Below are 10,559 nucleotides of genomic sequence, written 5' to 3'. Positions count from 1 at the left end.
GGGGGCTGGGGACCCCTTTGCCATGGCAGCAGCTTTTCCCGAGGACAGGCACGAGCGGGGCCCACGGGAGGGAAGAGCGTTGTCCGTGCCGTACTCAGCCCCCCCAGGAGCGAGATGCTCACAGGGGTGGGGGGCTTCATGCTGGGGTTCTTCCCTCTACAGGAGGTGGGGGGGGGACGACGCAGACACACACACAGACACACAACATGGGGGGCCCCCCTGCTCCACCACTGACCTTGTCTCTGTTTCAGGGTGCCCCAGCTCCCCCCGCTTGGAGCAGCCCCCCAGCAGCTGCCCGTTTCTCCCCTTCCCTCCCCCCCCAGGGTTCCTGAAATCAAACACACACCACACCCCCCCACCAGCCCCCCAATCCACAGCCGGGCTCCCCCCATCCTCCCACAGCTGCCTCCCCCCAAACTGGTCAAGAAGGGGTAGGGACGGGGGGCCAAAACTGTCCCCCATCTCCCCAGAGCTGTGTGCCCCCCCAAGGACCCACGATGGGATGCGTGTCGTCCCCCCCCCAGCAGGACGGCAGCTCAGCTCCACTCGAATAGTATTTTCTTTATTTACATGTTAAAGAATCGAAAGGTTCGAAACATACAATAAGATGAAAACACAGCTCTAAGGGTCTAAAGGAAGGGGGGGGGGGGGTGTGAAAGGGGAAAAAAAAAAAAACCAACAAAAAAACCAACCAAAAACCAAAATAAAACGAGTAGAAAAAAATTATACAGTCAACGTAAAAAACAGGCGGCCCCTCCCTCCCCCCTGCCCCGCGCGGGAACATGCTGCCCTGATCGTCTGGGGGGGGTATGTACAAGGCGCGTCCCGGGGCCCCCGCCAGCACGACGCAGCGCAAATAAATTAAAAATCCTCCATGGACGAGGGGAGGGGGAGGGCGGCGGCTGCTGCCCCCCCCCGGGGGAGGGGGGGGGTGGGCGAGGGCGGGGAAGGGCCAGCCGAGTGCCCCCACGACAAACCCAAACTCGGGACTCTCAACCCCCCCAGGGGCTTTTTTTTTTTTTTTTTCCTCCTTTCTTTTTAAAAGATTTTTTAATTTTTTTGTGTTTTTTTTCTTTTTTTTTTTTTTTAAATTTCTTTTTCTTAAAAACCCCAAACTTTTCCCCTTTGGAAAAAAATCCCGCAAGTCAGGGAAAAAACAAAAAAAAAAAAAAGAAAAAAAAAAGAAAAAAAACCACCCCAAAACCAACAAACAGTAAAACCTGCTGGGGGGGGGGGGTGGAGGGTCAACCCCACCCACCCCCCCAACTTCCCGCCCTGTGGCGACGCCTCCGGCCTGTAACCACTGGGGTCCCCCCCCACCCCCTCCCCACTGCACCCCGAGGGGGGGGGCCCTTGGCTCAGGCAGGGGGGCGGGGGGGTTCCCCCGCAGCCCCCCCACCCACCCCGTGTCCCGGGGCGGGGGGGCTCTGCCTGCCGGGTGGAGGCCCCTCAGTCCGGTTCACCTGGGTCCGATCCCGCAGAGCCTCTTCCGAACCCGCCCTGACGTCGGTGAGCACCGCGGTGGGAGAAAGGAGGGGGGGAGCGGGAGGAAGTGGGGGGGCTCCGACCGTTTTAACCCGAATCCGAATCGCTGGTGTCCGAGGAAGAGGAGCTGGAACTGGAACTGCTGGAATCCGAACTGGAACTGGAGGCGCTGAGGCGGGATACGGCCACTTGCTGAGCAGATTCCGGTTTTTCGCTGGCTGCAAAAAATAAACCAAACCAAACCGAAAAGAAAAAAAAAAAACCCCAGTGACACGGGAGCAAAGGTTTAATTTAACCACGCCGACGCGGGCGAAAGGAAGGGAGCGCGTCGCCGGCCGGGCACTCACCCTTCTTTGGGGGCTTCTTGGTGGAGTTGAGCTGCCCGCTGACGTCCTGCAGCCGCTTTTCCAGCTCCCGCTTCTTCTCCAGCGCCAATTCCTCTTTCGTTTTCCCCACCGGCTTCTTCATGGCTGCGGGGAGAAGCAGGGGAGGGAGGTTCAAATTGGGGCTCGGCGCACCCCCAAAACCCTCCAGGCGCGACCCCAAGAACCGCTTACTTTCGCTGTAGGGCTTGCGGGGTTTCTTGCGCAGGCAGGAGAGGACGTAACGCTCCAGCTCCCGCAGCGTCGAGGGTTTGAGGGTCTCGAAATCGATCTCGATCTCCTCGGGGTTGGAATCGCGCAGGGAAGGTTCTCGCGACTGGATGATGTGAACCACCCGGCCCAGCTTCTCGCCCGGCAGCTTGTTGATGTCCAAACTGAGCTGACGTTTCTCATCGTAGGTCATGGGTTTGCTCTCTTCCTCTTCCTCCGAATCGTAAAGCGCCGGCGGAGGCGGCAACACCGCTTTCGTCGCCTTCTTTGAGTTCCTGTTGGGAGAGATCGCGCCGCGGCGTCAGCCGCAAAATCCTCCTCCCCCCCCCCCAATCACCAAAACTCCCTCCCCGGGGGCCGGCAGCGCTCAGACGGGGTTTGGCTTGTTCCAATCGGTTCCTCGCCACGGTCGCTCTGCCGGGGAAAGAATCATCACGGCCGCTGCCTGCGCCCCCCCCCCACCCACCCAAACCCCAGCGCCGCGCCGAGCACCACGCTCACTTGGAGCTGCCGCCGCCTCCGCCCGTCCCTCCGCCGCCACCGCCGGCTTTCTTGGCTTTACGGAGCTGGGCCTGCCGCGCCCGGGCCTCTTCGTCGCCTCCTCGACCTTTGTGCTTCTCCGATTTCTTCTTTTTCTTCTTTTCCCGCTTTTTTTTGGGTTTGGAAACGGGGCCCTGCGAGAGGGCAGCCAGCTGCTCGTGCACGGCCCGCAGCTGTGGGGGGAGACAGGGGGGTGAGGCGGGCGTGGGGAGCGGGCCCAGGAGGTGGCACGGACCCTTCTCCGGCCCTCACCTGCTCCTGCAGCTCGGCCAGACGGTTGGCGCGTTCCTCCTCCGAGTCAGAGCTCTCCTCGCTCTCCGATGAGCTCTCGCTGCTGCTTTCGTCCTCGTCGTCGTCTTCGTCATCTTCATCATCCTCATCCTCGTCGCTGGAGGATTCCTCCGAGGAGGATTTGGAGAGGGTGCCGGCAAGAGGGGCCGATACCGAGGGAGGGCTGGCGTCCTGCGGCTCATCCGGCATTTTGGCGTAGCTGAACTCGAAGACGTCCTGCGAGGGGAGCGGGGTCAGCGCGGGAGGCGGGGGGACGGCACGGTGGGACACACAAACACCCCCCCCACCACGCCGCTCACCTGCAGCTTACGGGCCATGGCCACCACGTCGTGGTCGGGCGGGTTGTACTTGTAGCAGTTGGAGAACATTAACCGGACGTCAGCGGCAAATTCCTGCGCGTCGTGGTAATCCCGGTTCTCCATCTTCCGCTGCGGGGAGAAGAAACGGTGAGCAGGAGCTGCCGGACACCCACTACGCGGGACAGGAACGCCACAGAACCCCCTCCAAAAAAAAAAAAAGCCTTCCCTACCTTGATGGTGCTGAGGTCCATGGGGTGCTTGATGATCTCGTGGTAGTCGTGCAGCCCCAGGGCCGAGGCGTCGACGGGTTTGTAGAAGGGCCAGGCGTAGGCCGCGTGCTTCTTGGAGAGCAGCTCCTTCAGGATCCCGTTGCAGTACTTGAGCTGCTCCGATAGTTTGCCCTTCTTGGACGTCTGGTGCTGCTGCGAATCCGGTAAATCTTTTTTTGGGGGTTTAATGGGACGACCGCTCTCCCGACGCGCGGGGATCTTGGCCGCCTTGGCCTCAAGCAGCGTGGCGGAGGGCGAGGACTCCCCGCTGGTGGCGATGATGGCCGTGGTGGTGGGGGTGGTGGTGTCCGCTTTCCGCTTCACTCCCTTCTTCTGTCAAAAGAAAAAAGGACGAGACCCACACGTGAGGCTGCGGGGGGAAAGAAAGAACCGGACCCACGGAGTCCGCCCCACGCCAAAGCCGACCCTCGTCCTACCTTGGCCACGGGCTGGGTGGGAGCGGGCGCAGCCAGGACGGTCGGGGCGGTGGAGTGCAGCGACTTGAGGAGCGGAGCGGAGATCACGGATGGGTGGGGAATGTTGACTATGGTGGTGGGGATGTCGGGGCTTGGGGTGTAGACCGTGGTGTGGGACACGGAGGAGACAGCCGGCACTTGCTGAGCAGCTGTGAGTCCCGCCAGGAGCGCTGGGCCGAGACGAGAAACCTCCCCGTTAATGCCACGGCGGGGGGATGCCAAGTCTCGGGGAGCCCCCATCCAACCCCTGAGGTCCCACCTAACCCGCCAGCCATCTCACCCCACGCGACCGTTACCTGCTGCCCGGGACGCTCCCTTCTTATGGCTGTTCTTGGCCACCGGCACCACGATCTCCTGCTCTTCTGGTGGCATCTGGGCCACCTTCTGCAGGAAAATCTTCTCCAGGGTTTGGGCCATCAGCACAATGTCATCCGTGGGCTGCAGGGAGAACCCGAGGCAGCGTCAGAATCCGCCGGGAAGGTGCCACGGGACTCGTCGGCAGCACCGGCGCCGTTCTCACCTTGTTGTAGATGTAGCAGTTGGTGAACATGGTGTTGAAGTCCTGCATACACTCCGCAGCTCCCCAGTAATAGTTGTTCTCCAAGCGTCGCTTGATCGTCCCCATGTCCATGGGCTGCTTGATGATCTTGTGGTAGTCCTGCCGACAAAACAACGCGATTGGTGGTCAGGGGCGCACCGGTGACTGCGCCGCGTCCCCCCCGCGCCCGGCCTCCCCAGTCCCGCGGTCGCTCGGCACCCGGCAAATCGTCGGTTCACCCGTGTCACAGCCGGGACCGACGCGAAGCGCGATGGGGGCCAAGCGTCCCGCTCACACACCAGCTCTCACTCGTCGCCCAAGCGCAGGCAGGGGGTGTGTAGGGGTTCAAGAAACACCTCCGGACCTGGTCCCCACCCGAGAGTGCCACCGTCCCCCTTTTGCCCACGGGGGCGAGAGGGTCCCTACGTGCCTGGGGAGCAGCCGGTTCTGCCAGGGTGGGGGGGAGCCTACGCTACGGGGACAGTTGGATCCTGGTGTCCGGTGGGCGCGCGTGTCCCGCACGAGAGGTGGGACGGGGCTCGGGGAAGCTAACGCTAAGTTTAAGAGCAAAACCTACGTGGAAATTACCTCCGGGCTTTAACTCCTTGGGCGCCACAGGTGCACGGGGGGGCTGGCGTTTAATATTGGGGTCACAGGATGTCTTCTACAAATTCATGGATGGGAATCTGCAAAACGCATTCAGGGCACAAGAGATTAGGTGGGGAAGCGTCCGGGTTACCTCTAGAGCGGCTGCGTCACCTCATCCATACCTTTGTAGGGGACATCGGGACAAGGGGAGGGGGGTGGCAGCTGCTCTGAGGACGTCCCCAGGACCAGCCTGGATGCCTACAAGGGGCTGAGGTGTGCGGAGGTCGGGGGGGGGGGCCGGTATGGATTAGGCCCCCCCCCAGGAGAGGGTGAGGACAGCACAGCCCAGGCACCTGCGGCTGCATCTCTGTGGTGGAGCCCCCGGGAGGGGGACGGCGCCGGCCCTGGCACTCTCAGGCTGGGGAAGGGGGGGGACACGCACCACGTCCGGGGTCAGGCAGCACCGAATTTAACAATATATCTGCCTAACACCCCCTGCCTGCACGCGTCGGCGTTGGGGGAGCGAGGAAGGGGGGGGGACACACACACAGACACACTCGCGCACGCCCCAGGCGCCATAACTTCTCCCACACCCGTCCGCGGGGCTCGTTACCGGCAGGCCCAGCTTGACGGCATCGACGGGTTGGCGAAAGGGCCAAGCAAACTGGTGCTTCCACAGAGCCTTCATCACCACTTTGTGCAGATACTGCAGCTGGTTGGTGACCCGACCCGGCTTCTTGGGGTTGGAAACCTCCGGCGGAGGCGGGTTCGCCTGGGGGGATTGCAGGGCCGGCACCGACGCCATGGTTGGACTCTCGAAGCCCTCGTAGAGGAGCGAGGGTTTGCGGATCCGCTTGCCGGGGGTCGATTCCGTCGCCAGGCCCATGAGCCCGGCATTGCCCTCCCCCAGAATCCTGAAAGGGGAGCAGAGACAGGGTTAGCGGGGCAGCTCCGCGCCGGGGTGCCGCACCACCGCCTTGGCCAGAAGAAGAAAAACAACCCCACCTAACCGGGGCTAGGCCGCGGGGTTCCCAGGATAAACCCCTAGAAGGAGCCGACTGCTCCTAAAGCCACGATTAAGGGTGGGAATGTCGCCGCGCTCGGTTACGGCGTGGCGGAGGGAGATGATCAGATTCCCCAGGAGGTGGGTGAGCTCCCATCGTGTGTCTCCCCTTGGGGGGGGGGGGGCGGGATTTAGCTGTGAACTCCGGCTGCACCCGTTAATTGCCGTCGGACGGGCACGTTTCCCTGCCGGTGCCGGGAGAGCCGTCCGCGCCGGCGCAGCGAGCTTGGCGTGGGTCCAGGCTCGCCCTCGAACAAAGAGCCAACCCGCGGGGCCGCGCACGGAGGTGACGGCGCCGATGTGCGTCGAGGCGACGGTGACACCGCCGGTGTGACCCGTTCTCTGAGGCCACAGCCGGGAGTTCCGGCGGGATTTGAGGGACACGGCAAAGCCCCGCGGCGCGGTTGTACCATTATGTCAACGCAGGGGTCGAGATCACGGGTGGCTCGACACCGTCCTGGTCGCAAGGACCCAACACCACACACAGGGATGGGACAGGACTCGGGGGACCCACAGTCCCAAGGGAGGCGGCGCAGCCATGACAAACTCTCACATCATTTTAAGGCCAAAACCCAGTCTTTTATGGTAACGACCACCAACCGAGGAACAGTAGGAGATGCGGAAATACCCACAGAAGACACCACGGTGGCACCGGGGACCCCCGGGACACTGACACGAAGGCTCGGGAGGTTTCCAGAGCGTGCGCAGCTGCTAAACCCAGCCCCTGCTCCTTCTCCAGGCAGCTCCTGCCCAAAGCCCTGAACCTCTTGCACACCTAGAACTCGAGGGGGGGGGGGGGGGAATGTGATCCCCCCCCGTTGCCCTCAGCTGACCCACAGGTGACTGTCACCCACGGGCCTTCACAACTGTCACCCAGCGTCCGCTGGCCTCACCCGTGTTGTCAGCGCTTGGCGCAAGCGGGACTTTTCCCTGGGGCTCCAGAGCTGCCAAGGGCACGGCTCAAGTGCCAAGGAGGGCACTGGGAGGGGGACGCGGTGGCCCTCGGTGACAGGGTCACGCCGGGTGCAGTGGGGAGGAAGGCGAGACCCCATCCCCACCGGCGTAGGCGGGAAGCGGCTGCTCCTGTGGTCTGTCTGTCCGTCCCCAGCTCACGAGAGAGGGGACGCAGCCCGACCCCACAACACCGGCCAACCCCAGGCTACACCCACGGGTCGTGTCAACGCTACAACCCACGCGTGACACCAAACCCACCCACACCCCCTCCCCAGCCCCCCCACGGCGCCGGTACCTACTTGCTCTGGGGATTCACATTCTGCAACATGCCGGCGGTTGCGTGCCCGGCCCGCGGTCCCGGCCGTCCTTCTTCTCCTTCTCCTCCTCCTCCCGCCGCCGCCGTCTCTTCCGACGACCCCCCCACTTTGCCCGGCGAACGGTTCGGCGGTACCGGCCCGGCGGGGCCCCCCCCCGTCAGCGCATCACCGAGCAACGGGGAGGGGGGACGAGCCAGGCACCCCCTCCCCTCCCCCGGGCAGGGCGCGGCCGGGCGGGGCGGGCCTCAGGCGGCGGCGGCAGCAGCTCCTCCGGCCGGGCGCGGCGGCGGCGAGCGACGGCGGTGCGGGACCATCCACCGGCCTTCACATGAACGGGCGCGGAGAAAATGGCGGCGGGGAGTTGGAGGGCGGGGGTATGTAGGGGCGGGAGGGGGGGGGGTCCCCTCTTCGGAGCCCCCTCCGGGCCCCAAAATCCTGCGCGATCCGGTCAATACAAGCCTCGCCGCGTCGCTGAGTGCCGGTTGCGTCCGCGGAGGCCGGGGATCAGACGGGCCGCGGCGGTCCGGGAGGCGGATGACAGCGGATTGTACCGGGGATCACCGGCCGGGCTCCATCTTGGCTCCCTGAGGGGAGGAGGGCGGGAGCGGGGGGGGGAGGAGGGCCCCCTCGCCGCTGGCCGCAGGCAGGGGTCGCTACGGAGGCCGGGGAGGGTCCGGCGAGCCCTCCGGGAGCGCGGAGGCGGGGGCTGGGCCGCCCGGCGGAGGATGGATCCGGTTTGGGGCCGCCCCCAGCGCGCACCGGGCCCGACCCGCTCCGTCCTTCGTCCCAGCGAAATGGCGCCTCTCGGCCTGCCCCCGGCCGCCCTTATATAGACAGCAGCCGGCCCCTCATTGGGCGGTGGCGGCGCTGACATCACTCACCCGCCCCTCCCCGCCCCACCGCGGCCTCATTGGGCGGAGGCACGCCCGGCGCGCCTGTCCCATTGGCAACGCGACGCGCCAGTCACCCGCGCCGCTCTCCTCCCCTCCCGCCCTTCCGCCCGGCGCCTCACCCGACGGAGCCGGCGGTATCGGCGCCCATTGGCCGACGCTGCCATTCGTTGCGAAGCGATTGGCCGGCGGGTCACGTGAGGGGCGGGAAGAGCGGGCGGAACCGGCCGTTGGCGGTTGTTGTCGCGCTCCCCGCGGCGGGGATGGGGGGGAAGACGGGGCCGGGAGGCGCCATCTTGTGCGGCGGCGGCGGCGACCGCGGGCGGACAATGAGCCCGGCGCTCCCGGGAGGCCTCGCCGCCTCCCCGCCACCCCCGGCGGTGCCGGGCACCGGGGCGAACCCCCCCACCCGTCCTCACCCCCCTCGCGGGGGTCCCACGGGCATCAGGGCCCGGTAATACCGAAGCCGCCGCGCCTCGCCTTACACACACCCCCCCACCCCCCCAAGTCCCGGCCACGCACCTGGCTACCCCCGCGTCCGCCGGTCCCCACGGGGCGCGCCAAGCCCCCCTCACGACACTGGGGATGCGCCAACCCCCACGAACAGGCCGCCGCTGTGATCGCCAGCCCCCGCTGGGGCCCGATCCGCGGGTGCTCTCCCCTCCTCCCCCCCCCCACGCACACACCGTGGGGGGGGGGGGGGGGGAAAGGGGGGAGGGCCCCGCCGGCCCCGGGACCCCCACGCCAACCGTGAAGGGGGAAGATGCTCACCCCCACGGCGACCGCCACGACCCCGGTGGCCCCAGGGGATGCCTCAACCCCCTTCGCCCCCCACCCACGGGGGGGTGGGGTGGGTGATGGTGGTCCTGGCTTCCCCCCTCTCCACGAGCTCGCAGAACACGGGTGGGTCTCTCCCCTCCCCCCCCCCCCAGGCCGTGACACAGCACTTGGGGCCCTGCCCGCCGCCGCCCCCGCGCGAACACCCAAACATGGCGCTTTTCGCCCCAAACCGCCGCCCCCGCCGCCGCGCACAAAGCCGCCCCGCCCCACCGCCCCACCTGCCCGTCACCGCCTTTCTCGCCGCCCATTGGCCGCTGCGCCGCCGCGGGGGCGGGATAACGCTTGACTGACAGCTCGCCACCGCCACGTGACCTCCCCCCCACCCCGCTCCTCCGTGGGGGGGGGGGAAGGGCGAGGTCGGCCCCCCCCCCCCCGTCACTCACCTGAGCCGCCCCCACGCGGGGCCGCGACCTTCGTCCCCGGTTCCTCTTCATCCGCCCCCGCTCCGCGCCCCCCCCCCCGCCTCCCGCCCCAAAAAGCCCCAGTTTGGGGGCAAAAAAGATTAAAAAAAACATCCCAGGGCAGAAAAGGGAGCCACGCGCTACGTCACCCGCGTCCCGATTGGCTCCCCGCCGTCACGTGGCACCCCCGCGGCTCCCACGGCCCCATTCATGCCCCCCTCCCCGCCCAGCGGGGCCCGCGCGACTCCGCGGGGTCCTAGTGCCGACCCCGCGGGGGGAGTGGGGGGGCACGGCGGCGCGCATGCGCGTTGCGGGCCTGCTGCAGCCCCGGGGGGGGGGGGCTGTGTGTGTGTGTGCACCCACGGGGGTCCGTGGCAGTGCAGTGGGTGCGTCCACGGGGGTGCGGGGCATTGCAGGGGTGCACCGCTTATATCCGTGGGGGTGTCAGGTATGGCGGGAGGCGGAGGCACCCACGGGAGTGTCCCGGGATTGCAGCAGCGTCACGACACCGTGGCGGGTGCAGCGATTGCAGTGGGTGCAAGGCCGGTGCAGCGGGGTGCAGTGCACCCTGCCGGGGTGCACTGGGTGCAGTGCGCGCAGGGATGGGGTGCAGGGTGTCGCGCAGGGTGCAGCAGACAGGAACGGGGGTGCGCAGGGCGCACGGCACACAGCGATGGGGTGCGGGGTGGTGCACAGGGTGCAGCGCGCAGGAATGGGGGTGCACTGGGTGCGTGGCATGCAGGGATGGGGGTGCCCTGGGTGCATAGGATGCAGAGACGGGGTTCACGGTGTTGCACGGGGTGCAGCGCACACGGGATTTGGGGTGTGCAGGGTGCAACAAACGCAGGGACGGGGTGCACGGTGTTGCACTGGGTGCAGTGCACAGGAATGGGGGTGCACAGGGTGCAGCACGTGCAGAGATGGGGGTGCACAGTGTTGCACAGGGTGCATTGCAGGTGGGGATGGGGTGCCCTGGGTGCCACACACAGAGGAATGGGGGTGCCCTGGGTGCAGA

The 10,559-nt window shown here is 66.3% G+C and overlaps 1 protein-coding gene across 6 annotated transcripts; it reads right to left on the bottom strand.

Annotated features, from left to right (window-relative positions):
• Positions 1 to 538: 538 nt before the first annotated feature.
• On the bottom strand, positions 539 to 9,600 carry BRD2 (bromodomain containing 2). Of its 6 annotated transcripts, none has more exons than XM_054807662.1 (12): positions 7,396 to 8,286; positions 5,693 to 5,993; positions 4,474 to 4,611; positions 4,250 to 4,391; positions 3,915 to 4,123; positions 3,439 to 3,810; positions 3,209 to 3,337; positions 2,871 to 3,125; positions 2,580 to 2,752; positions 2,043 to 2,353; positions 1,833 to 1,955; positions 540 to 1,703 (listed from the first exon to the last, which is right to left on the bottom strand). In XM_054807662.1, exons 1-12 carry the CDS (start codon positions 7,422 to 7,424, stop codon positions 1,573 to 1,575), a joined length of 2,313 nt encoding a protein of 770 aa, XP_054663637.1. In that variant the 5' UTR covers positions 7,425 to 8,286; the 3' UTR covers positions 540 to 1,572. The 6 variants fall into 6 exon arrangements, with proteins under 6 accessions (XP_054663635.1, XP_054663633.1, XP_054663637.1 ...); XM_054807661.1 differs by having other exon boundaries at positions 541 to 1,703; positions 2,580 to 2,791; positions 7,396 to 8,284; XM_054807663.1 differs by lacking the exon at positions 7,396 to 8,286 and adding an exon at positions 5,080 to 5,177 and having other exon boundaries at positions 541 to 1,703; positions 2,580 to 2,791; positions 5,693 to 5,832.
• Positions 9,601 to 10,559: the final 959 nt, after the last annotated feature.

The sequence above is a fragment of the Grus americana genome, chromosome 32 (genome assembly GCF_028858705.1).
Source record: "Grus americana isolate bGruAme1 chromosome 32, bGruAme1.mat, whole genome shotgun sequence".
Classification (NCBI taxonomy): domain Eukaryota; kingdom Metazoa; phylum Chordata; class Aves; order Gruiformes; family Gruidae; genus Grus; species Grus americana.
This window is presented reverse-complemented; position numbering and strand designations above follow the sequence as displayed.

Excerpts from the sequence above, each read along its gene's own strand:
- BRD2 (XM_054807658.1), bottom strand. The coding sequence starts at position 7,424 with ATGTTGCAGAATGTGAATCCCCAGAGCAA. Across the intron at positions 3,338-3,438 it reads TGGACCTCAGCACCATCAAG|CGGAAGATGGAGAACCGGGA; the intron begins GTAGGGAAGGCT and ends TTCTCCCCGCAG. Across the intron at positions 1,704-1,832 it reads CAAGAAGCCCCCAAAGAAGG|CCAGCGAAAAACCGGAATCT; the intron begins GTGAGTGCCCGG and ends TATTTTTTGCAG.